A 27808-nucleotide genomic window follows, 5' to 3' on the forward strand; every position below is an offset into this window, starting at 1 on the left:
TCGAGAGATGACAAACGCGAATATATTTCGAGCAATACCGTAATAATATTTGATTCACATCTCAATTTTTAGGCGAAGAAAACAGTTTTTATTATTCACTTCACACAAACAATGTTGAAATATATTTGTAAATGGACGGTGGCACATTTTTCCATGGAATGCTAGATTTTAACAGAGATCTCATAACAACAGTACACGGTGCGAAAAATATCACCCTTCTTTTACATTTTGAGCGTTTCGACGAGATTTAATTGCAGATAGAACTTGATAGGCTTCTTGAATTTCGATGAATTTTGCTTGGGCGACTTCCTTATCCGTAGGATCTTTGTGTTTATCTGGATGCCATTGGCGAGAAAGTTGACGGTAACGGATTGTGATTTCTTGTTCCGAGGCCACATCACTCACACCAAGAACCTGGAAAAGGCACGACCGAATTAGATAAATTAAAAAATAATCTCAAATAAGTTTTCATTTATTAGGATACGAATAGTAACAGCATTAGAAACCCTTAATTCTGGAGCAGGGATTTATATTGGGCAAGGATTTCTGGAGGACGTCAGTCTCAGACTTTCAGCAGGCTATCTCATATTGGTTCAAAAGTAAATTCATAGCGTTAAAAATTAAGAAAAAAACAAATTTTTCGGGATTCTAAGGCTAGAGACCTGTCAGCTTGCTCATTGTGGGGACCACGAAGAGCATTATGCAGTGATACCACGGCCAACGAAGGTCATTCGTTTCGGAATCACGTTCGTTAGCCGAAATGTGATTTATCTAAAGGTAACGTTGTCTAAAGTTTTTTCTCAGAGGTCTGAGTTTGATTGTTATAAATAAATTTTCAAAGTAATTATAACTAAACAAGTTTTAAATATTTCTTGAGGGACTAAATGCAAATACAAAGATCGACATTTTTTTCCATCAAAACGTGGCAAACATCCCTCCCTAGTTTCTTAAAATTTTATTATTTAATGAACGAAATTTTTTCATTGGGGTCATACACCGCTGCGGACTATACGATGTCTTTTTTTCTCTGAAACTAGCAAAATTCGCATCTGCGGATTATATACACAAAAATACGCTTTTTTTTTGGTTAATTCTTATTCATCGAGAAAAGAGAAAAACAGAAATAACTAACTTTAAGATATTGAAAAAATCGTATAACTTGAAAACTAATACTGTGAAACAAAAATAAAATCTAAAATTTAACGGAGTCTCCAAGTAAAGAGAAGGGTGCGGGTAGATCTGATGCCCCACGCGCTAGACCTAGACCAGAGGGGGCGCTAAGTTCTTTAAAATTATTCGAAATTATACAGGAGAGGCACAATGCATATTTACTCGGCTGAGAGTATTTAGTTGTGGCCTTGGGTAAAACGCCTCCAACATTTGAGTGCTGGAGAACACTTGAAAATTTTTTCAGTGGGCGCTATCATCCAAATTTATTGACAAATACAAAACTTTTTTTTACGACCATGCAGTAGTCGTTTGATATTTAATCTCAATTGCCGATGTAAGCCCAGTGCACACCAGGGTGTTCATGGACATTGGGGAAGTAGAGTAAGCAGGATTTTCTTGGGCGGGGGGGGGGCAGTGTTTCACATCTCTCTTCACTGGGGGAGGGGGTTACGTTTTTTATTTCAAAAATTCACCATAACATCGGGGTGGGGGTGGTAATCCCAAAACCCCCCGTTTGCGTACATTAATGGTGGGGGTTGAAAACCATATTTTCGAGGGTCATTTTCCGGTCCACATACACGCGTTGCACTATTAGGAAGTTTTGGTGAGGCGGGAGACGGACCAGGGACGCCAAAATGCATGGTTTCCCAAGTGTGAGAGAGTACTGTATTTTTTTTTTTCTAATTGTTCTTTGTGAGACGAATAGAAGAACGATGCCTGAGCGGAGGATTCCGGATCAAAGAGGGCCTAGAAATCATATAAGAGACTCAGAATTCCTTACGTTAATATTTAAAAAAATACTGTGTTGGCGATTCGATTCCGCATTTTGAATGGAGTAGTAGGAAATCGCAGACGGTTCAGTCCTCTCTGGTCATCATTCCCGCAACGCAGGGAAACACTCTTTTTTGTTAGCAGAATAAAGGGGTGATGGAGGGAGATGACTTTCTCAATTCTCTTTATTTTTTCCATCACTACTGGACAACAAAAGAGAAAGCAAACTGCCCAGTATCTCCCGGAGGATTAAGAAAAAAAAAAAAGAAAAAAAAGCTAGCGTGTGCGTATTTTTATCTTCACGGAAATCCGTATACACAGTACCGCTCATTCTATCCAAACCTTGATTTTTTTTTTCTCATCACTTATTTTTCATCTGTATTTTGCTGAGTAATTTTTTTTTTTTTTGAAAATACGTTAAGTATTATTTTCCATGTACGTGTGTCTAAGTTTTCTAACTCGTTTCGGCACCCCCTAAGTGGTGTCCTGTACAATTGCGCAGGCTAAACCACCCTAAGACCACTACTGCAAATATGGATGTCATAAATTTCTAAAATACAGCGACCCAATTAAAAAATTTTATTTTTCATTGTCATCGAATCATTAAATCTTGTTTCTGATCAATTCGAATTAGTTTTATAGAAATAATATGGAAGAATAATATGGATGAAATAATATAGAAGAAACAAAATTTTATAGAAATACAGGTTTCTACCATGTTTCAAATTGGAATAATCGAAAAAATAAAAATATTCCATACTACCTTAATGTACTCTATATACATAGACAAAAACACTCATAGACAAAAGCAAGTAACACTTGTTTTGTTCTGCGATTGTCTATAAACAGTAGCGCACAAAATCTCAGGTATTCTGCGACTTCTCATAGACCAAAATCGCAGGTCTATGATCTATCATCTCGGATGGGAATCTTGAAACAAGTTGTGCAACATTTTGCAAACGTGGAGGCATGACAATGTCAATAGACCGTCTTGCGATTTGTCCGCGACTATCTATAGACCTTAGGAAGTGTGTAAAGTCAGAGCCCTGTCAGTCTCCCCACAAGAGGAAAGGTTGAGAGGCTCTGGCTTGGGGAACCTGGGATTGATCTTACATTTTTAGAAAAAAATTTACACTAAATTTACTAGAAAATAACGCCAGAATACTGAGCTCCACTAAAAACCCAGGCCTAGAGGACTCGCCAGAGAGTGATTTCAACATCGGTCAGGATTGCCAAAGAATAAAAAATATCTGTGTCCTAAAAATAATTTGAAGAAAACAAAATCACTCAATTCGTTGTGCAATAAATACGATGAAACTGACATACTCCGATATCACTTTACAACATTTATTTCATAGAATAAGTGGTTACCAATAGTGAGACCGATTAACATATGTTGACTAAAATCTAACACCAGCTGCTTTGAACACGTCATAAGTACACAAGAGCATTTCCAACGGGGAAAGGGAAAACGAGTCACATTTCACGGAAAAAGAAAACAATATTTGCGATAAAGGAACTGGGTGCGTCAAAAAAGCCAACGATAACACTGATTTAGCAAATAATCAGCACCTGTATTACTAAAAATTTACTCAGGTATCGGGAAGAACCGATGCAAACGCAATAGTTGGATCACAGATGGTACAATTGCGAGACCTGATCGAGACCAGTTGTTAGTATTTATAAAGAATATTAAAGTATTAAAAAAAAATCAAATCTTTAAACCACTCTATAAAATTTTCCTTTTGTGACGTGGTGCCTTTACCTCCGGCATACAGAAATTTAGACTAAGCAAAAAATACATACTGTACATGCCCTACCATTTCCAGAGCTTTAATTTCACATATATGTTCGCTACTATATTTTCATAACTATGCTGATCAAATTGTTACACATCACTTTGATAAAAATAATTATTCATACACACACACAAGCACAAAATAAATTGGAGAATCTCTCCAGATTTCGTATTTGAATCTTTTGAAGGCTTAGATTTTCACCTGCCATCACATTCACTCCTGGACTATCCTCAATAGAGTTGACTTGTCGTTCCATGCAATCCCAGGGGCACGGAAGTCCGGTCGATAAGATACTCGCCTAAAGTACCAAAAGATGTTTAGAGGTGTCGCGAGTTCGATACCCGATTCGTCCTTGTCAGAAAACTTTCCTGACACAGGGGTACAACAAAAAACGGCGACTTGACCGCAGCAAAAAATTGCTACCGCAGAGAGTCCACCATCGAGGAGTTAGCGCACCAACCTCTCGGTGAGTATAAAAAACAAGCCTGCCGTTCGGAATCGGCAATAAATTGTAGGTCCCGGTCTAATTAGCCCTCGTGTGCAGAAAATGACCGTGGTGAGACAAAAATGATCATGCAATCCCAAGTCACGATAAATAATTTTGACAGTGTTGATTTGTGACCAGGGCCAGTTCTGGGCATTTTTCAAGTGTAAGCGAATAATATTTTCGTGACCTCACAATTGCCCTCTATCACCTCAAAGATCGCCCCCTTCAGTTGGTACCTTCTGCGGCAGCGTAGTTCACAGGATTCAAGATCCGGCCCTGTTTGTGACCATTAAAGACCATTGGTTAACCTCCTTGAAAAGTGTAGCTCTCCAAAATATACCCTCAAAGACAGACAGCACCCTCCTCTCCAACAAACGTGAGATTTGTAGTACAATTGTGAACAAATTATCCTTGCACTTGTATAATAGTGTTTCCGGCATTTGAAAAGCCCACAAAGGTCACCCCAAATTAAAAAAAGTAAATGAAATATACCGGAATCACTCTCTTCCCCCCTGAAGGGGTTGCTTCGGACCCTTGTCCAACTGTGTATTGTTGTCTAGCTGTGCACATTTTCAACCAGTATTGATCTTTACCTGTCTTAAGGATTACTTAAAAAAATAGGGTGTTATATTAGTCCTGGGAATCCTTTCTTCACATTTTTGGCTTCTCTACTTTTAAATAGCCTGCAATTGTGATGTCGACGGGAAAGTAAAAATAATCTGAGGCCACAAAAGAGACTGAAATCGCAACCAAACCTGCTATGTGCTTTCTAGAAGAGTATCTGCCCAACTCTTTCTGCTTAAAATGTAATGGTTTTTTTCAGATCTTATTTATTGTGTTCACTTGTGGTGTTTCCCAAAGAGGATCGTAAAATAGAAGAGGAAAGAATAGGGTGACCATACGTACCGTATTTACCAGGACAGTTCTAGTTTTTTTTTTTCTCGCTCTGTCCCGCTTTTTCACGTACTTCCAACAAAGCCAAGACTTTTATTCTTCAAATCAACGATTAAAATTATCTTTCCAACTCAGAAATTACATTACGATAATTACGAGTACAAATAAGAATATTTCACATATTTGTCTTGGTTTTTTTTAAAAATTCACTGCAATTTAAAGTGTCGCGTCATTTCCTTCGGTTGACGATTTTTCTGTGATTTTAGCATGAGTTGGCAGCTTTGCTCACTTTTGGCGATAATTAGCAATGTCCCGTATTTCGAATTTCACGTATTTTTCTCAAGCAAATATAGCCAGCCAAGGAAAGATACTTTTTTTACTTTTGGGGTCATTCAAGTATTACGTCAGCGTGGGTGGGGGGAGGGGTTCGGTTTGCTGACTTTTGATGACAAGGGGGGGTTTGAATGATTCTTACGTCATCAACCACCCTTTATTAAAAATATTAAAGTAAAACCTCGATAACTTGTCACCTCATGTTATCGAAAAATTATGACGGCGTAAGTGGAGAGACGACTTAAGAGAAGTGCCGTTAGTTTCAATGCGTAATATTGTGAAAATAAGTAACACAACATTTATTAAAACATGAATTAAAATATTAATAAAATTTATAGATTGCAAAAGAAAAAAAATTGAAGTTTTTACCTTTTTAGAGCTTTTATTACTTAACTTATTGTGTTAAAATATACTCTGGCACAGTTTGGTTTTATACTAGTAATTTTTTTAGTTTCGACTAATCAGAGCAACTGTTAGATTAGTTAGCTTTTCTTTACAACAGAACTACTATACATCAATTTTACATACACATGAAATTTATAATCTTAGTGTTTTAATTCTTTATCGGTAGTTAATGAAACAACAAGGTAATCCTGGTAAAATTTATCAAGGTAATCCTGGTAAAATTTATCAAGGTAATCTCTCACATGCTAACTACAAGGCAATCTCGAACACAGGGTCCACTTTGAGGGATGTGTGGAGGGTCCGGGGTGCACACGAAGACGACCTCAACTTTAGAAAAAATGTCTGGTTTTTCAACAAATATAATTTGTTCATATTTGAAGCCCTAAATTAGTGAAGCTCATGAAAAAAACAGGTCTAGCTCGAACAGTCCCTATCGTTTCAAAAACTTTAATCGGCAAATGAACTTCCCCAGCGTAACTTTTGTTACCCGTTTTGGAACATAAGGTTTTTATGGTGACTTTTAAGCATATGGCAATGTTGTCAACAAACTATTTTTTTAATGGAAGCCATAGAAATTATTTGTTCCTCTAACTCAAACTTTTTCATGGTGACGATTTAACAGAAATTAGCGACGAGTAAACGAGGGTTTAATAACACTGTTGTCTATGAAAGCTGGATGGGCCTGAAGAAAAAACGACGACTTGACCGGATATTCGAATTCGAAAAACGGAGGAAATACGGAATGCGAGAAAATTTGCCGAGCTCTGACCTCAGGGCTATTTTAACGGCTTACAAAAGGCCTGGCAGGCTGAATACGGAAGAAATTTTTGAAAGAACAGAGTTAAATGTGGGTAAAACCGTTTCATAAACGCATTTAACGCAGTTCTTTCCCAGATTCCCTTCGTTTTTCGAATTCGAATATTTCTGTGAATATTGCATTTAGAAACATGGATTTTTTTTTTTTGTTGGAATCGGGAGAAACAGAGCAACAACATTTTTAATTGAAAGTTAGAGGACAGGGGGACCATATAAAAATTTAATTTTTTATTCTGTTACACGCTGTATTTTCACTTTCAAAACTGATACAGGGTAATTTTTGAACGCCTGTTGAGCATTTTTTAAATTGGAATCATACCTCTACGTCGGACGGTTGATAAGATAAAGGCCATGCTAGAACTTACAGGACACCCTGTATGTATATGTATAACCCATAGCTTCTTAACCCAGTAATGGGCAAAATTTTCAGGAGCGGGCCAAAAAAAAATTTGGAAGGCTAATTTATTATAAATATAAAACTCAAAATATTATTTTGAACTCAATATTATCATGAAAACTGAAAAATATTAGTTTAAAATCTGCGGCAGTCAGGATCGAGCCTCTAACTAAGCTGGCTGTAGTTTGCCCATCACTGGTTTAACCCATCGTCTTTTTTTTAGCGAGTAGTTGACAAATACTAATTTATTGGTCACAAATTATAGCGACCCTTGCAAAACAAGGCCGTCTTAAGAGCATCATGGGCCCCCGGGCCAAGTGGTTTTTCTGAGGCTCTACCTGGTGAATTCTAGAAAATTTCAACCGACTCCCATTTTTGTGAGGCTCCTCTTCTCTTGAGGCCCGGGTGGGCCCATGCGTTAAGACGGCACTGCTTGCAAACGCACAAGTTTATTCGAAGCCATCTTGGAAACGGACAAGATTACTAGCATAGATTTTTCTCGAGCCAATAGATATAACCATAGATTGAGCATGCAGGGTTGCTTTTGGTTTCCTAACCACGTGCTACACCTAACCACGTGACGAGTGGGTACTTTCACGGGTCGTACGAAGAAATTCCTTGTTATTCCAATGATCACTCTTGGTCCGTGTTTAAGAAATCGCTCGATCCGCCGAAATCCTGCTGTGCTTTTGGTTGCAATGCTTTTGCGTGCTTCAAAAAAAGAAGGGACCGGACCATAGGACGTGCAGTCTAGTTAATCTTATATCTATGACTCGAGCGAGCCGCTTATAAATATTCCGTTGACCACAGGATCGTTGATCAATGCGATTTAAATGTAAATCCACCTTTAAAAAAGTGCTGAAAAAAGTGTTATAAACTGAACTGGCACACATTTCAAAAGCTATTGTTTTAGTCAAAATGCTCAAGGATAAAATTGCACCCACATATTTACTTATTTTAAGCTGCATTAATGTGTGAACTTACATTGATCAAAATTTTCAGTCTCGCAATTTTTCCAAAAGTGGAAAAAAATTGACTTCTAAAAACTTATTAAATCAACCATATATATAAAAGTAAATTAGGTTTAATATTTTGATTTTTTTTAAAATTAAGACTTTTGGAAGCTTCGATTCCCTAATCTTTGCAAACTGAGCAGGAATCAGTTTAGATTGAACAATAGTGGGTATTTCCCACAGCTCAATTCCCTTTTAATGATAAATGGTCTTAAAATTTATTTATAAAGAGTTGCAATAAAAATTTAAAAAATTACCTTAAGTGCATTTGCTTTCCCTTGAGGATCAAACGCATCCAAAATGTGTTGCCACACTTCTTTCCATCCATGATGTTGAGCTAAATGCCAAAGTTCCTTTAATACTTCTTGAAATTCTTTCCAAACAGGACTAGTAAAAAAGTGTTTTGCTGCCTCTCGACATTTTATATCCTCACCATCAGAATTTATTTCACAATTGAAATAAAAAAAAGAACCCCATAAACTAAGGTATAAAAAACCACATGCAATCAAAATTGAAGCTCTCTTGATGAAGGAACCTCTCTTTGGTGGGGTCCTACGCCATTCTAATGAATATCTATTAAATACAGCAACTGATAAAAAAGAAGTAAAAAATATAGACTGGTAATCAAATAAGAACAGAGGATAAGTCAGTAATGCTCCAATTAGTGGGTAGATAAACTTTCCCTGGTGGCGTCCAATGTTCCCAATGAAGTGCACACCTATATAGAGCAAAAAAATTAAGATACTTAATAAATATGTTTTTATGTATTACTAAAATACATCATAGAGTGAGACAACAATTTTTGCAAACTAAAGAGGAAAAACTAGTGTTCAAACTTCAGCATAAAATACACAGAAAGCAATGTTTCTATAAATTTATACCTATATTATACAGGGTGATTATAAAAAAACTATCCCGACATATGGGCCACTAACTATCATACCATTCACAGAAACTGAATGAAATTTTGGCATAAGGTATTTTGAGGTATGCGCTCAAGAATGATATGGAAAACAACAGTGTCACTCTAACAGTTACGGTTACAGTGAGAAAATTTCGAAAATATCAAATGGCAACACCAAGTTTTTTGTATTGGAATGCGATCTCCATACTGAAAAACACTAAATAGCGTTCGAACGGCAACTGTAGCATCCAAATCACTGGCGGTAGATAGGCTAAAAATGAGGACAACCAATAAGGACAGAGAAGCAGCATAAAATAAAGCATTTTATTGTGTTTCACAAATTTTCCACATGACCTTGTGGAGGACTAATCAGGCTGGGATCTCAGCCGAAGAAACGGTGTGACGAATGAAACGAACATTAATGCTCTGGTGCACGGCAAAGTCCTTTTTACTTTTTCCTTGCCTAGCTCCGGGGATTTTCGTGCTACAGGTGCCATTCCAACGCTATTTAGTGTTTTTCAGTATGGAGATCGCATTCAGATACAAAAAACTTGGTGTTGCCATTTGATATTTTCGAAATTTTCTCACTGTAACCGTAACTGTTAGTGACACTGTTGTTTTCCATATCATTCTTGAGCGCATACCTCAAAATACCTTATGCCAAAATTTCATTCAGTTTCTGTGAATGGTATGATAGTTAGGGGCCCATATGTCGAGATAGTTTTTTTATAATCACCCCGTATATACAGTACATGTTAAATTGTCAGGCAGCACATTTGTCTCCTTCCAACATTGAATTTGCTTGTGCAAGAAACTCTTATTATATGTTTTTCAAGGTGTATTCAATTGCTATGACCTGTTTGGCCTCCTCCTCCCACTCCTGCAAGTACACCTGTGCCTCTGATTCACTCATTCTGTCATTCCCATGCTCAAACACTCTCCAAGTCACTCTTTCAGTCACTCGCATGCTTGCACACTGTTTTGGACACTCACATACTTGCACGTGCTATGGGTCACTCTTTTAGTAGCTCACTGACATGGTTTCTTGCTTTACAGGTTACTATTTTGATCATTTACATGCAGGGCCGGTCTTAGACCAAGTGGCGCCCGGTGCAAAAGCAGTAGTCAGCGGCCCCCCCCCAGGCGCATATCGTGTCGGAAAAGGAAATTTTTGCTAGTTATTACTTGTCCCGTAAAATACGGGACAGATTTATTTTACCATATTATAAGACTCTTGATGTGGTGATCGTCCCCATAACCTCCCCCCCCCCCCACCTCTTGGTTGGATATTAAGGGACGAAGAAATCGGAAAAACTTTCTTCCTAGAATGGGATTACTGCTATTCAACTTGTAAACAAGCATAAAACCCAACTTGTTTGATTTAACTAACAGATTTAAAAACATTAAAAAAGCAAAACGTCACATATTTATGCAGAGAATGCATCACGAAGAATCTATCTTCTTCATACTCATTTTAATTGAATTTTATGGTAAAATACGCAGAGTGCACGCATCACGTATGGGCTAAGCTGCTAATAAGTGGTTAAATTACAGTGATATTTTTCCGTATGATTTTTCTTTCATATTTATGGAACTCATGAACTTTATTTGAAATTATCCCTTTCAGATCCAGTACTAAGAAACGGAAGGGGCAGGTAAACACCAGCTAAAGCACCGGGACCTGCAGCTTGGGCAGGCCCCCCTTAACTATTCTGAGGCAACTTGGGCTGTACCCCGAGCCGAATGGGGGGCACTTGTAAATCCTCCTTTTTCTGAGCATAACTATTTCAAATAATAGACTGCTCCCGAGAAAGCACGCTACGGCCCTGGAGAAGGGGCAGAGCTGTCTCAAGAGCATCATGGGCCCCCGGGCAGAGTGGTTTTATAAAAAAACCACTCTGCCCATATGTCATAAAATATGTCGAATTACTTTTGACCTTTTTACCTTGGATTTGGCGCTCCTACTAGAGGGGGAAGAAATCATTTCCCCTAACTTTTTTTCACCCCGTCTACCTCAGAATTGGTGCCCCTCCTACAGCGGGCACTAATAATTTTTCCAAATTTTTCTTTGCCCTTTCACTTCGGATTTGACGCCCTTCTTGAGCATACCCAGTGTCACCGAGCTGCCCCTGGTTGGAGTAATAGGAAAGTCTGACGAGTCGGGAGACTGGCCAGTGATCGGACTTTTCGAAAAATAACCGTACTATTATATACACTCAAACCTTTTTTTTTTTTTTAATCTCATCTCGGTCATTTTTCATGTATATTTTACAGATATTTTTTTTATAAATACGTATCTTAAAGATATTTTCCTAGTAATGTATACTTAACGCGTTTCGGCGCCCCTTCTCATTTGGCGCCCGGTGCAGTTGGACTGCCCTAAGACCGCCCCTGTTTACATGTTTACACAAGCTCTACGTTATTTTTTTTAATCATTTGCACATGCTCTACATCATAGTTTCCCAACCTTTTTCGTCCCATCGCCCCCTTCAGAAATTTTTTTCTCCCATTGACCCCCAACACAATCTAACCCATAGGATCCTATGTTACACCAGTAGCTTCTACCGTCCCCAGGGGGCGTTAACCCTCCTGGTTGATGTGGCAGTGATTCCCTGCTCTACATCATTCTTTTGATCATTTACACATGCTCTAGGCCACTCTTTTAGTCATTCACAAGCTTGCATGCACTGTAGATCACTCTTTTGGTCATTTACATGCTTGCACACTCTCTAGGTCACTTTTTTGGTCATTCACTGACCTAGTCCCTAGCTGTCTGGGCAGAGGCGGATTTATTGAGGGTTGTACAAATTTTGCTGCACATTCTACTGATATTCTACCACTCATTCCTTGAACTTGCCATCCAGGGCTACAGCCCGTTAAGCGCCCCTGTAAATACCAGAGATGCCATTGACGCGCCATAACGCGTCAAATACCCGGAATTTTGGAAAAGGACGCATAAACATTTTGTTCACGCGTCCTCCGAGACGCGTTCTTTCCTAGTTCTAAGAAAAAAGTAGAAAGAAAAACCTCTCCAACTAATTATCCCTATCTTTTTTCTTCTTTTTACCATGTATCATGGTCGCGCGACCTTGAAAAAGTGGATTTACTGCTTTGTACCCTGTACTGTATTGATATACACGCGGGTTGTTGAAGAATAAGATGAGGGATATATCTAGTTGCTTCCCTGAATGAGGGGCCGTGTACAGAAGTTTCAAATTTCGGATTTTTTATTCCCTGCGAATTTTCTCCTTTCCGGTTACATACGGGAAATTACGGTATTGTAAAAAAATCCGAATCTGTAAAAACTCGACCTTCAACATCCAGTTTTGTCATCCAGCTGCTATGTGGTAGTCACCGTTTCGCATCGCAAAAATCACGGGTCTGTGCGCAGACTCGGCTTTTGGAGGGGCACAAGGATCTAATTCTTCACAGAAAGTTTGGGTCACTAACACTCGAAAACAATTTAAATTAACAGATAGTATAAAAGAAATTATTTTATTCCAATATTTTAATTCTCTACAAACTTTTGATCTTCATTGGGAAGCCAGGGAAGAGGCGCCTTATAACCCCCCCCCCCCTAAATTTTGTTTTCGGTGGAAATCCGGGTTTGGAACTCGCGATTGCTCAATGGTAATCAGCTCGGTAAAATTTTGGTTGGCTATTCCTTTGAAAAAACTTCTGGTTGACACGGCGATTACACAGACGTACAACCATAGGCGTACGCAGAATTTTCTCGGGGGGAGGTTCAATTTTTTTTTTTTTCTCAAGGAGGGTTACGTTTTTTCCTGCAAAATAACACTATAATCTCGGATTGAGATGGGGGATTAGAATCCCAAAACCCCCCTTTGGGTACGCCAATGCCTACAACACAAATATGTATACATTAAACTTCAAATGCACGCATTACCAGTTTGGAAAATAGGTGCAGGGCCGCAACTGGGGGGGGGGGAGCAGGTGGGTCTAGTGCCCCCTCCCCCCTGCGCTCTGGACTAAAGAAGGCGCAGAATTCAACCCTTTTATAACTGCTTCTTCTAAATTACACGAGGTGCCAAAATGTGTGTGCTTGCCCCGTTTAATAAAGTACGTATCAAGTTGCGGCGCTAGAGATGGCACTACCTACTGAACACAAAACACGCCAAATGCTGGGTACACACACACAAACACACTGTTAAGTTTCACCACCACAAATCTGACATATCTCCCATATTCAGGGGTGAAAATATGTGGCAACAGAGTGGTGGATCATCAGGGAGGGAAAATAAAATAATTTTACCAGGAAAACCAAAGTATGAATATGGAATCTGAAGATAAAGCTCCGTTATTGTTTGTAATTTGTGTTAATTGCATTTTTAATTGGGTTGCTGTATTTTTGAAACATATGACAACCATATTTTTATGGGCATCTTTTTATCAGCCACCTCGTTGGGCATTTTGCCTGTTGTGGCGTTGTATTTGTATTTGTATTTGTATTCACATGTGCAAGATTGGGGGTCGCTTTGGTGATAATTACCGGCAGGGAAAAAAAAGGTGGGAGAGAAGCTCATCAAAAAAGCCCATCTTTCTCGGGGTGGATTGGTGTTCGACACCGACCTTCTCCCATAATCCTTTGCACCGCGAAAACTACTGCAAGTTCCTTCGTCAGCCATCTTGAATCAACCACTTCCGTTAAACCCACGTAACCAGTGACGAATTCCGGAAAGAAGAGGGGGATTACCGGCGTAAACTAAACGTCATGTGAATGGTTTGTAGCGAAAATCCCCGTTACCGGGAACGTCCGGGATGTTTTATTGTACATGTGAACGGGACTTAAGTGTCTGAGAGAGGAGAGAGAGAATCTAATTTGCTTTAAATTTGATCAGAAGATATTGAAAGTGCTAAGATTTTTTTAACGAAATGTAAAACCAATAAGAATTTATAGATTGATTTATTACTAAATATATAAATGTGTGCCTCCAACAGTTAACTGAAGTGGGTCCTGCTCTCTCTTTTATAACGTTTTTCAAAAAACCGTCATAAAAACGTTGTAAACAGGAAAACACTGTTTATTGTTAGGACCACGGCTGTAAATGGGAGGAACGTTATAAGCGGGATCAACTGTATATTTGTTTTAGATTTTATCGCGGAATTTCATACGTTAAATTCTCAGTTCTAATGAGCTTCTTTGCAAGCTTTTCCTACTAGTAGCAGGGGTGGGAAATCTGTGCCAAAATTAACATCTTGCGCCATCCTGCTCCAATAGCAAATATTTTCGTATTTTTCTGCGCCAAATAGCGAATTTTGCTACAGTATGTTCGGAATTTCAGAAAGCACGCCAAAAAAGTTTAGTTCCTGCTTGCCGCGAAACGATTCTATTCCAGAAGAGCGTATTTTATTCCTTTGTACTTGAACTACCGCCTTATTTAAACTATCGGCCCCTCATCGGGCTTTCCATCCCGAAACCCCGATAATATCCGTGATCGTGCAACGGAAGATAGTTTGGTCTTTAAGCTTTAAAGCGCAAATGCGAGTCAGTTTCCGTTTTCAAAAAAAAAAAATCGCCACTTTAAGCAGCAGAAATTACTGTAGTCGATCGTCATTGCGTCAAATCTCGATGTTTCGTGAAAAAAAATTTCATTCCGGGAGTAAAAAGAGCATGTCCGCCGAATTACGAATGCTAATTTAGAAACTTTGCCGATGTTGCGCGAGTAACGAGTGTTATATCGCTAATCTTGCCAAGTAATGAGTGTTGAATTGCCAAACATCGTGTTGACTTTTCCGAAATTCTCTCCCATTTTGCAACAATTTCTTTTCGAGTATAAAAAAAAAATTGAAAACTTATAGAAAGTTTTTAGCCCATTTGAAATGCTGCTGTTCCAGACAGCAAATAGTGCCTGCCCTCAGTAAGCAAAAATCATCGAAAATAGACTAGTGGGAAAAATTTTATGACAGCCGCTCTTTCAAACAAGGTGTCAAAAGCCTGAAAAACAAAAAACAAGCTGATGAAAAGATGTTTGATAACAAAAGACAGTGCAGTTTTATTTTGAAAAGGGATGAGGGTTAACAAAAATATTCTTGTAAGTTGATTTCGCTGCTGCAATTTATCTGCTCTGAATCCTATATTTTGCTGCTCCAAAACTGCTCAGATTCCTGAATTTTGCTGATCCGAAATGGACTTTGTCACTTCCCACCCCTGTAGTAGACAATGAAAGTAAATGAACCTTCAGATAGAATGTTTTTAGAAATGCATTACAATATGGCCCACCGCTCAGTCTCAACGAAGAAATATAAGCAGGCGATCAAAGACCTGGGGCATGCTGGAAGAAAATTCATAGAGGTACCAGTGTATTATTGGGGGGGGGGGGCATAATTTTTTTTGAAGATACATTTTTTTGAGAGGGGACCCACTTTCATTCAAAAAGGACCCAGATATTTTGAATAGGAACCCAGGTAAATTAGAGTACAGCGGCATCTCTGAATACACACATATTGTTTCAGAATACTCTAAGAAAACATTTTTTTTTCAATAAGAATATTCATATTTTGTATATTAAGAGTGATTAAGCACATACCAAAGTGATGATCCATTATTGATGAATACCTTTAGTGATGCTGTACTGAGAGGGGGGACCTGGAGGTCTGCCCCCCTCAAATGTTAGAAAATGACGATATATATGGGAAAACACGCATTACTCTATTGTTTTATCCCTTTAGTCTTCCCCCCCCCCTAAAAAAATGTTAGTTATCCCCCTCTGAAATAAATTTCTAGCTATGTCCCTTGTGCATACAGAACATAGGCTGGAGTGCCAAAGTATGTTATTCTACAGACAAGACAGAAAATAATGAAGTGTACCACCTGCATTGTTTCAGAATAACTGAGAGAACTTTTTTTTTCTTCATCTCAAACGCGTTTTGCAGTATTGCTGTTTGGGAACTCTGATCGAAAAGAATGTTATACTAAGTGCATTGAACGAAAAACTTTTTTAAAAAATACTTTTCTTAGTTTTTGGAATTCCATATTCTTGTTTGAATCTTATCACAATTCTCTGTAGCCAATCAATGTTTTTCACCATATGAATTTACTAGAAAGGAGTCCCTCTTTCCCCACTGAATGCAGCCAAGAATTTTGAAGTCTTGATTAGTTCATTGCAACTAGGAGTCCCAACCCTTCTTATTAGATTGGTTCTCATTACCCCTTGTTATATCTTTAACTTATTACCTTATTTTGAGTAGATTTCAATCTTTTCTTTCCATTCACACACCCCAATGGAATAAAATTAATCAGTATAAAGGTAAAAGATATTTGAACAAAAAATATGTTTGTGTCTATACAGAGGGTTTTAATCCAATGGAATGAAGGATGAAATGTGATCATATCTAAGAGTGACCATTAAGCAGGGGGCTTAATGGTCACCCCCTCAAATAATACTTTGAAGAGTTTTTTTTTTCTCCAGGGAAATTTTATTTGGTCATTAAATAGGGGTGACAGCATCTGCAGGGTGACCAATCAGGAAGTGTTTCACTGTATACCATAGCTGCCAACTTTTGAAAATGAAAATTCGGGAGATTTTCGCGCAAACCCGTATTTTATGCTAAAACCACTCCCTAATAAATACAATAGGGATTTTTCCAATTAAAATAGGGATTTTCCAAACATAAAAGTTAAAGCGTAGGGAATAAAATCCCTACTGAAGTCAAATTGAAATAGGGATTTTTTTACACACATGGAAGTTAAACCCTTGGGAATAAAATTCCTAAGCAAAAAAACAAGTGAAATTGGAGGCCAAAACTTCAATGATGTAAAAATAAATATTGTGTTCAATCAGAAACGCCGTGAACGAACATTCTGCGCGAATGGCCCCAAAATCATCGGAAGATGAAGGAAAACACCGTCAATTTTTGAAGAACACTGACTTTTTGTGACACTTGCTTTTTTCATTTCACGAGTGATGATGGCAGTCTTTCCATGACCGATGTTTATGTCCGTAACACAACTTGTACGAAAAGGAAAAGTCGGCCCTCTTCTGGAACGTTTGATGAAAGGAAATTTATCGGAATAATTATCTTTAAAATTGATTAAATATGTTTTTGCTTATCATTATGCATGCTTTGTTATATCGCACGTACGTACTTCAACAAAAGAAATTTTGACCATATGCGCGTCACTAGAATCTTCAATTATTATCCAGGACTATTGGCTGCTAAGCCATTTCCCTGCACGATAAGACAAACAACTTTCTTGTTACCATCAGAGGGTTTGTAAAACTTCCTTAAAAAGGGAATTTCCCCATTTACGACGTGTGACGTCATTTCGAAAGGGGAAAAAAAAGATGCTTCATGCCCCACAAGAAATTCCTTAGGGATTTTTTTTATAAGCGGGGATTTTTTTTAATGAAGTAGGGAATTTTAAGGGACAATTAGGGATTTTTGTGATTTTCGTAAAAATTCGGGAGATTTAAGAACTTTTCGGGAGGTCGAGCGATGAAGCTAAAATTCGGGAGATTCCCGAAAAATTCGGGAGACTTGGCAGCTATGCTGTATACACTACTGGCAAAGTATGAAATACTAGTTTCCTGCATTAATTCCACAGTGAAAATCCTATATAACAATACCCACTTTATAACACTGGTTCTCAAACTTTTTCTACCCGTGACTCTCTTAACCTTGTCATCATTTATCCATGGCTCCTAAGAATAGTCTAGAAAAGAATAATTTTAAAGCACTGAATGAGCACACATGAATATACAAACTCTTTGGGATGCCCCCAACAGAATTCAGCAACACTCCCCAGGAGCCATGGGTGCACACTTTGTGAACCCATGGTGAATTATTACCAAGCTCAATAATAATTACCTATATAACAATATTTACTCTCTAGACCAGATGAGCACCAACAAACTCTGAATAAAGTCACCATTACTTTCTTAGGATGAAGAGTGGTGTTTAACATTCATTCTGAGGCCAGATCGACACCTAGCCATTGTACAGAGACAGCAACTATTATCATATAGGCCTAATATATATTTCTCCCCACATGATACTACTCAGTTCAGAAATGAAGCAGAGTGAAGTGCCAACTTCTACTTGATACTTCATAGTGCCCGAATGGTGTGGTGGTAAGATGCTCATCTAACACTGTGAAGGTTGATGTCAGGTCACAGGTTCGAACTAAAAGAAAATATAGATAACAAGATATTTTCCTTAACAAGCTTGAGGTAACCACCAATAGATGGCGCCTTCATTTCCAACCCAACTCATTAATGGCAGTAAATTGAAATATAGTGATATGGCCGGAGTAGGTGTTTGGTTAAGTTGTTGATACTTCATGTTTTGTTCAGTAGTTGAAGAGGAATTTCCTTATCAAGCTTCTTTGGTTTTCCAAGTGATGGAGAGCTGTCAAATAGTGGGTGCTTAATTTATCTGCCATGTCTTTTTTCAGTTTGGCAAGGTGCAGACTTAACTAGTAGTTGTAGCTAGTTGTGGATGGCTGGTGGTGAATCATGAAACAGTTCATTTTCAAGATTTAATAAGTTATTTATTCAATTTTTAAACCCTTTAACACATTCTCCCCCATCTCATTTTTTCAGTTAAATATGAAAATTAAATAGTACAGATCGTCAAAATCACTGCCAGGCACAGATCCAGGGAGATTTGGCATAAGGGGCATTTTAGTATGAATAAAGGTAGTTATATGACATTATGGCAATACATTCTGTATGTTAAGGGACAGAACAATTTCCCCCTATATTATTTTTGTTTCCTGGCTCTATTCCCCCCCCCCCAAGTCTCACTGGATATACTCGATCACTAATGTGCATACGTAACATTGTCGTATCTCCTTATTTTTTTATCTGCTATTTTTCTTTCTTCAAAATACTTGTTACCGCGGTAGCATGACGATAACCTCGTCATCAATATAGTGGTAACCACAATTTCAGTTTGAAAATAAAAGATCCTTAAAGGCCTTGAGACATAAATGCGAGATTTATACCAACATCAAATTACCATTCAATTTCAACAAAAAATTTAGAAGTAATACAAAGTTGGAAATAGGGAAACATGCTTATGTTGGCAGCACAGTAATTTGAAATATAAATTGATTGCACTATATAAACTAAGATTAATCCAAACATTATCTCCTGAAATCATAGTTGATGATATCACGTGTAGCAGAGAGTCTAAATCCTGTATGTATGGCAAATGTTTGAATTGTCATGACAAGATGGTATCTATGAATAAAATTTCTAAATCACTGGATGAGAATAGCACTGTACAGTGTGAAGAATGGCAGTGCAAACAAGAAAAAGTGGAAAAGAATGGTAAAATGATAGACATTACAAAAATAACAAAAGAGCAGAGATTGTGGAACCTAATATACCTAATGTTTTCCAAAAAGAAATGAAATTGTTCAAGAAACACATTTTTAACATCTAACACCAATATCGAGCTTACCAAATGTGAATTAGAAACATACAAAAACAAGAAGCTGTTCTTCATGTGTATTTCAAGTGAAAATTATAATTGCAAATTATCTGAAGTGCAAAGTCATCATTTCGGTGGGTCAAGAAATCAAGTACAGTCGAATCTCATTTTAACGAATACCGTTATAGCGAAAATCTTGTTTTAACGAACACTTTTCTAATCCCTCAGATAAGTTTACATAGAAAAATGAAAAGGCCTGCAATTCTTTTATAACGAAATTTCATTATAACGAAGTAATTTCTCCAGTCTCTAGGAGTTTGTTACAACGGGATTCAACTGTATGTCTTCATACCTGTGCGCTGTATGTTGCAGAATGTGAGAAGACAATTTTGTTCTGCTCAGTGTCACCGCATATGGAGCATGGACCTTCATCTATTTGTGCTCATTTGGAACCAATTTTGAAAGTGATGAAAGAATATGAAATAAATGTGGTTCACTTTTTTTTCTGATGTACATTATACTAAGTACAAACAAAAGAAAAATTTTTACTTATTGGACAAATATGTCTCAAAATATTTCAAGTGGTGTACTTGGAATTTCTTTGAAGCAAACCATGGAAAAAGAGCAGTTGATGGTGTTAGTGATATATTGAAAAGGACAGCTGATAGCATGTGGGAATGACATCAGATGCTACTCAGTTTTTCACAATTCTCAAAGATGCCACCAATGTAAAATTGTATGAAATCAAAAATGAAGAAATAAAAGGTATAAAAAAAAATTATCCCAAATGATATACCTATGCTGAAAGGCACTATGGCAGTCCACCAAATAGTAGCAACTGGCAAGGGATTGCTGCAATACAGAGATGTTTCTTGCTTTTGTGAAAGAAATGCTCTGTGAATGCTACGAAAAGAAAACTTACTCTTGCCAAAGAAGTATATAACTGGAAGTTCCACAACCGATTTCAGAGTTTGAATCTCTGGAAAATGACATTCAAGGAAATAGTGAAAACTATGCTATCGACTCCAAAGGAAATAGCAATGGTCAATGGTCTAATTACAGCAGGTGTTCATATGCTCGTGTAATTTTGATTTTGTTGTGTATATAAACCTACATACAGATATGTTGTTGTAGCCCAAAATGACATTGAAGATGATGGTAGAGGTCAAAGTTATGTGCCCCAAAACTGAATGATGCTAGGAAGCTGTTCAGAGCTGATGACAAAGATCTCTTACATCCACTTTGACCAGATTTAAAAAATTTTGCCAGAGCCGAAATTCAAACCACGAGGGGGAGTGTGTTTTTTTAATTTCCTCATAGTGTGGATGTTTTTTAGATGCCGTAGAGGAGTGTCTGGGATACCTTTCATATTGTCTATATAATTGTTGTAAAAATAAAAGTGTATTTAGAATAATTGTGATTGCTTACTCTAAGTTAAACATTTCTGTCCACTCTGTTACGGGAAGCATTTTCGCAGTTCACAGGCAAAAAAATTAAAAAGCACTTCAAACAAAGATGTTAAATTATAAGTTACCAACCCATTGTCTGCCAGAAATAAAAAAAATTTTTAGTTGAAAAAATCATGAAAAACAATCAAAACAATAAAAAAATAGAATTTTTTTTTACTTTTTTCAGCCCTTGTGTAAGAAATAAGTTGATTTCATTATTTTATGGGGTAAAAACAGCAGAAATAATAATATTTATTTTTTTACAGCGATATTTGTTTTCGTAACAGAGTGGACAAAATTCATCATTTTCAGTCATAAAACCCAAAAAATAAAATATTACGAAATAAAAGTGAAAAATATTTATGAAATATTAAACTTCAAGTCATTGGCTATAATTTGAGATCAATTTTATTTCGAAAATTCAACTTTGAATTTTTCATCTCAAAAATGTGGAATGTACAGGGCAACTAGGGGGAGCAGGCAGGTCTCATGCCCCGGGCACTGGACCAGAGGGGGGGGGGGCACAAATTTTATTCTCAAACCTCTCCTTCAACATTACAAGGGGGTGCCAAAATGTGCACTTGCCCGGGTGACAAAACATCTAGTTGCGGCCCTGGGAATGTACACTTTTTTTGGGAATGATCCATATAATGGGATTCGACCATATATTACACGCAAAGTCTCACAGTCTATGAGGTTTTGCGTGTTCACCTTGTGTGTTGAGCATCACATAATTACACCTAAATAGCCAACAGTTCACTTTCTCTTGAAGGCAAGGCCATTTTAATGAATTAAGGGATCAAGTTCAAGCATTTTTGAGACTCTTTTATTATTTTAATGAAAGGTCAAATTGAAAATTATATTGCATGTATATGTGTAATAATGAAACACCTTTAAACAGTTTATGGGCTCTTGTTTGATTTGAGCCCATTCATTAAGACGTCACTGACTGTGAAAGTGAAATTCATAGCACAAACTTGAGTGTTGGCAAGCAAAGATTTCAAGTGAAACTCCTTGCTCTTATGCATCATTCCGGAAATATTTGAACCTTCATTACAAAATAAGTGAAAATATAATTATTTAAAATAAATTAACCTACACTTTTCCTCTGAAAAGGATCATGGCTAGCATGAGGGGAACAGTTATGAGTGAATCATTTGAGTTTCCGATGCTTTCTTCGGGGAAAATTGATTCAATATACAAATTTTTTGGATTATGATTTACAGTTACACTGTAATGTATGTTTCATCTTTAGATTCTATTGCCACCCTATTACTATCACACATTTTGGAAAACACTGATCTAATCTTTACCTTCACAACATGTAGAGATCTTGTTACATGTTGCAGCGTTCGGTGAATCAGCTTGTCTTGATTTGATCAAATCAAATTGTCTTGATACAATGTGTTTTGCACATTGCTTTACTGCATATCATTTTTTAAATCAATATCTGAAAAACACCTTGGATAACCTGAAACTTCGGATAATCAGAGTGCTAATGTACAAATAATACAAGTTTACTTATATTAATGCTGTAATCTCAGCCAAGGCCATAGAGAGGGGGGAGGAGAACAGAGGCCGTTTCCCCCAAAATATTAGAAAATGACATATACACTGAATAATATGCACAAGTTTATTGTTTTATCACTTTGATTCCCCCAAATTTCAATTGTCCCCCTATGAAATAAACTTCTGGCTATGATCTCAGCTGCAAGTGTGAGAAACATAAAATATACACAGTCCCTTTAATGTGATCACATCAGGATTTAAAGATTCTGATAGCAATAACTGAATAAGTATATCCAAAAAATCCTGTTTGCAAGTAGTGTGACCATACATATTGTTTGATCAAACGGGATGTGTGGTGAACGAGTATTGGTAAAACAGAACAATTGTTTCATTTTTTTAAATTCTAAAATGGTTCCCCCATGTTAAAATCTTGTATTTTTATAGCCATGGTGAGGCATTAGGATGGAACTGTTTAATGTTGCTATATCATGAATTAAGATACTTTTTTAATACATAATACGTTATTATATACACTGCTGGCCACCCAAATTGCAACACCAAGAAAGACAAGAGATATTGAAACAATATTTATTTTGTAGATAACATGTTGACCAAGCATCAAATGATTAAATTTATAGACTTCTGTGAAGTGTGGTTCCTGCCAAAATCAGTAGCCAGAGTAGCCGCCATTGTTGGAGATCACCGCTGCCACACGCCTCGGCATTGATTCAAAGAGACTTTGGATGTGTTCTTGGGGTACAGCAGACCAAGCAGCTTCCACGCGTTGCCAAAGTTGATCTGGTGTGGCAGCTGGGGATGTAATCTGGGTTAATCGTTGAGCAACCATGGACCACATGTTTTCTATCGGCGAAAGATCCGGAGAGCGAGCTGGCCAGGGAAGCAATTCAATCTGGCGATTGACGAAGAACCTTTGGACAATGCGTGCCACGTGTGGTCGCGCATTATCCTGTTGAAATATGGCTGTGGGCAAGCCCTGAAGGTAAGGAAGGACAACTGGCTCCAACACCTCGGAGATGTAGCACTGGCTTTTTAAAGTACCGGCAATGCGTACTAGAGGAGTGCGAGAGTGATATCCAATACCGCTCCATACCTTAATACCCGGTGCAGGACCAGTGTGGCGGTGCATAACGCAGCTGTTCAGCATCCTCTCTCCACGGTGTCTCTAGACTCGAATCCGACCATCGTGGTGTTGCAGACAGAAGCGTGACTCGTCAGTAAAGACAATTTTATTCCATTGTGCCGTCCACATCCTTCTTTCATCGCACCATTGGCGGCGGAGACGTCTGTGGTTCTGCGTCAAGGGTAGACGAAGCAATGGACGTCTTGCGGACAGACTACTCTGCTGTAAACGGCGTCGAATGGTACGCGCAGACACTGGATGATGTGGTACAGACTGAATGTGCTGTGCTATGGTTCGTGATGGGGCTGAGCGATCCGTCACTGCCATACGCCTGTCATCACGTGAAGTGGTGCACTGAGGTGGATGCGATCGAACACGTCAGTCCGTTGTACCCTCCTGCATCCAACGATCACATATCCACATTACAGTTGTTTGGTTTCGTCCAACACGACTACCGATTTCCCTGAAAGATAATCCACAATCTCGGTAGACCACTATCCTTCCTCTGTCGAACTCGGATACTTGATCAAAAGATGATCGCTGTTTTCTACGAGGCATAATTGATCGTTTTTTTTAAAAAACCACAAGAAAAACACAATTGCCATACTTCAAATCGTCGAAATCTCCAAGCCTTAAATAGTGCTTTGAAGTGGCGACACAGGCGCGCGTGATGTGCATCTGCGCTGAAATTCTAATCATTTGCATATCTCACCTCCGCTAATGCATGTTGTAAATTTCATATTATTTACATGCTTCCTTCAGGGTGTTGCATTTACGGTGGCCAGCAGTGTACATAGATGCTTTGAGAAAGTCTCTCAGAAAAATAAATTTAAATCTGGTGAACTAAAAGAAAACTAATCACAAAGTGAAGGAAAGGGCTTTCTTTTTTTAATCACGCATTTACCTGCCTTCATTATAGGAAGCCCATAGCAAAAGTACCTCCACGTGTACGTGGATCACAGAGAATACTACAGACTGATTATGACATCAAGTACAGAAATATTTGCAACAAGGGAGAGAAGAGAGAACACCTTCTAGACTCCCCATAGTCTTGCAAGCTGATAGCAATAACTTACAGAGAAAAAAAAATTTAGTCTGAACAAACCTGAGCTTCAAAAATACATTAAAAAAAAATTCAATGGGGAAAAAAATAACATATTATCTAAAGTCCAGATAACTATAAAGTTTTTTGTGTCCCATGCAAGGGCGTAGCCAGGGGGGGGGGGGACTTGGGGGTCTGGTCCCCCCCCGAAATGTGAGAAAATGACCGAAAAAAGGGAAAAAGATGGCCAAATCCATTGTTCTGTCACTTTGGTCCCCCCCCCCGAAATGAAAGTGGTCCCCCCCCCCCCGAACGAAATTTCTGGCTACGCCCCTGGTCCCATGTAATGATATTGATCTATTCCAATCTTGGCAAAAGTGGTAATAATACCAGAATGATAACATTAATATCCATTATTTTAATATGTGCAGTAGACTATATTTTGAGTGTAGGGCCGTAAATAAGATTTTGCCACCCCACAACTTTAAAAGTTGACAATTTGATGATGGTTTTCTTTGTTTCCCACCTACAATTGCCGCCCCCCTAAATTTTGCCACCCGGGGTAGTTGCCCCCCCCCCCTCTAGTTCCGGCTCTGTTTGAGTGTACAATGTATTATGCACTACTAAAACACTTAACTTGTTCTTAAAACACAAAATATATACTATGCTTTTTTTAACACTAGCAGTTGAGATTAGAATAACATGTATAGAGATGGAATGAATATTCAGCTGCTTTTCTGTATTCAGCCTTTTTGCCAAATATTTGGTTTGGCCATATAATGTTTAGGTATTTGGCCGAATATCTGTGAAAATCTAAGTGTATATCAAATTTAAAAAAAATTTTAGAATTTTTCAAGTAAATGAAAAATTTACTGATTATATTTTATTGTGTGGTGTATATCCTTTTCCGTGAAAGAGGTTGTGTCAGGGTGAATTTCTAGGATAAGGAAAACATGAAACTGAAAATAGAATCCTACTGCAATAAGGTACGTGAGCATTAATTATATACACAAGTTGCCTAACTGAAGGATTACCTCGAACAAAATACGTATTGACCCCAAAGCCGAATGTGCCGAAATCTGCAATGTATGCTGCAGAACAATTAATGTTACTGCAGAACAATCTGGAAGAATTTTAAGAAAAATTTAAAAACACTATTATGAGAATTTTTACAGCAGAACATTTCCAGTCAGCCAAGCGCTTATTGCAAAACAATGCAAAACAGTCTGCTTTGGGGCGTACTGAGCTAGTGAAAAAGGCAAAAGGGGCAAAGAACATCAAAAGAGCAAAAATAAGAAAATACATCGTAAATTTTATGATACATTGTTGAGAGTAAATAATGGTTGGGATTCTCATAATTAAATGTAAAATTGTAACAAGTGTTGAAAAAAAATTGATTCTGTAAGTAATATTAACCCTTCGGCCAAAAGGCGATTTTTGAATTTTTCTGTAAAAAACTGCTAGGTATTTTTACCCACTATCTATATATAATGCAATAATAGCATACCCCAAGAAATTTTATAAATAGGCTACATGAAACACTATATTCATGTTGGCCGTGACTAGAGGGTTAAAATAGAAACTCAATCCTTTCTTCCTAATGAGGTTTTCTGCAAAAAAAAAAAAAAAAAAAGATTCAACAGAGAAAAGTAGAAAAAAAGCAATAGGATTTTACAATATCGAAAACAGCCCTACTAGAATGTCTTCCAAGAAAAAAGAGGAGACATCATCTGCTGCAGAAAATTAAATTTACAGATAAGACGATTTACATAGGATTACAACAAAATTTGTGAAAATTCCATGTTTGAAAATCAGTCATACTTTCCTGAAATCTGAGTTTGTTATGAGCGATCAAAATAGCATAGTTAAGCGACATGAAATTCACAGGATACAGAAAAACACTTCGTTATATGTGGAAATTTATAATATTCATGTTCGTTATAGTCAGAGACCAACTGTATATCATCATTAAATTTGATAGTGTCATGATAATAGAAATCTTACCCAATTACCAGTTTTTTAATATTTATCTAAATAAATTTACAAAATTAAAATTTAATATCAATCATTTAAAATTACCATTATAATTTTATTTTCAATTGGAAACACCACAATTTTATAATCATGATGAATTTTAAGGAAATTGATATTTGGCTAAATCACTATTTTCCCCCATCCCCATAGGCGGAGATAGACTTAGAAGTCTGGGGGGGGGGGCACAATGATGTCAATTCATATACACATCAGATCAGTCGACTCCACCTTTAACGCGTATCTTCCCCGTATCTCCACCCATGCCCATCCGTAACCGCAATCACAGTTAATGCTGTAATCTAAACTGTGTGCAACTCATATTACTAGCATTTTCTCAAAAAGTTCCAGAACTTTTTTAGTAAGAAAGAATGAGTCTACAGATAATATCTATTCATGCAGTGTGTCTTTCAAAGTACATAGGCTACCATGTGTAACTGACCTCCTGAGTTCATATAAAAATAAAAATGCAGAGTGCAAGACTTATTTTTATAAAATCCTCCAGCAACTTCACTGCTTCTTGTTGCATTCCTTTTTATGTTGAAAATCATCCCTCTCAAGCAAATGAGTACTTCCACAACCAGCAGCTCTTATCTGAATTTATTATTCTTTTTTCAATTAAAAAAGTTTATATATTAATTTTTTTGAATTTTTCTTTTTATTAACTTGTATCAATGTCAAACAGAGCACAAATATTGAATTCGGATATTATCGTACTTACCTACAGCAACACCTATAGGAATCAGGATTTTGGCCAATGGCATAAATGCCTCACCAATGAGCTCATTAGGTAGCGCTCGTGTTACAAGATGTCCCAAAAAATCGCCAATATTAATCTGAACCATATACCGTATCCATGACACGGGAGGTTTCGGGTTTTCTCTCATCTGTTTGGTAAGTTTCTCCATATGGTGGTCATCTTCATTTGCATCAGCTACATACGTTTTTATATGAAAAATATCGCAGAGCCACCCAAGTCCGAAATAACCACCCAAAGTCATCCAAAACAAAAACGCTTGTCGATCTCTTTCCAAGTAAAGATGATGAAGGCCGAAAAAACCCCCGAAAAACCATAAAAAATAAGATACCAAAATGCTTTTTCGAAACATTTTCGATCAAAACGAAGTTTAGATTTTCATGGAACACAATCGTATGAAATATTTACGCCGGCCCAGTAGGCACACTCAGTTCTAAACACCCGCCGCTATTGGATGACACTCACAATAAATCGAATCCAAACACTCGTGGCA

At 37.5% G+C, this 27808-nt stretch overlaps 1 protein-coding gene across 1 annotated transcript; it reads right to left on the reverse strand.

Moving 5' to 3' along the window:
* Nucleotides 1-65: 65 nt before the first annotated feature.
* wus (TM2 and DnaJ domain-containing protein wurst) lies at nt 66-27808 on the reverse strand. Its single transcript, XM_089239286.1, has 3 exons — nt 27280-27808; nt 8343-8803; nt 66-414 (listed from the first exon to the last, which is right to left on the reverse strand). The coding sequence occupies exons 1-3, from the start codon at nt 27665-27667 to the stop codon at nt 211-213; spliced, it is 1053 nt and encodes a 350-aa protein (XP_089095412.1). The 5' UTR covers nt 27668-27808; the 3' UTR covers nt 66-210.

The sequence above is a fragment of the Pholcus phalangioides genome, unplaced genomic scaffold (genome assembly GCF_987345545.1).
Source record: "Pholcus phalangioides strain wild (caught in Gottingen) unplaced genomic scaffold, Ppha-v1.0 ptg000011l_1, whole genome shotgun sequence".
NCBI lineage: Eukaryota > Metazoa > Arthropoda > Arachnida > Araneae > Pholcidae > Pholcus > Pholcus phalangioides.

What these genes read in the sequence shown, in the direction of transcription:
- wus (XM_089239286.1), bottom strand. Translation starts at nt 27,667, where the DNA reads ATGTTTCGAAAAAGCATTTTGGTATCTTATTTTTTATGGTTTTTCGGG. An exon ending in TCCTATAGGTGTTGCTGTAG is followed by an intron (nt 8,804 to 27,279) that starts GTAAGTACGATA and finishes TGCTCTATATAG; the next exon opens with GTGTGCACTTCATTGGGAAC. An exon ending in GGAAAGCAAATGCACTTAAG is followed by an intron (nt 415 to 8,342) that starts GTAATTTTTTAA and finishes TGCCTTTTCCAG; the next exon opens with GTTCTTGGTGTGAGTGATGT.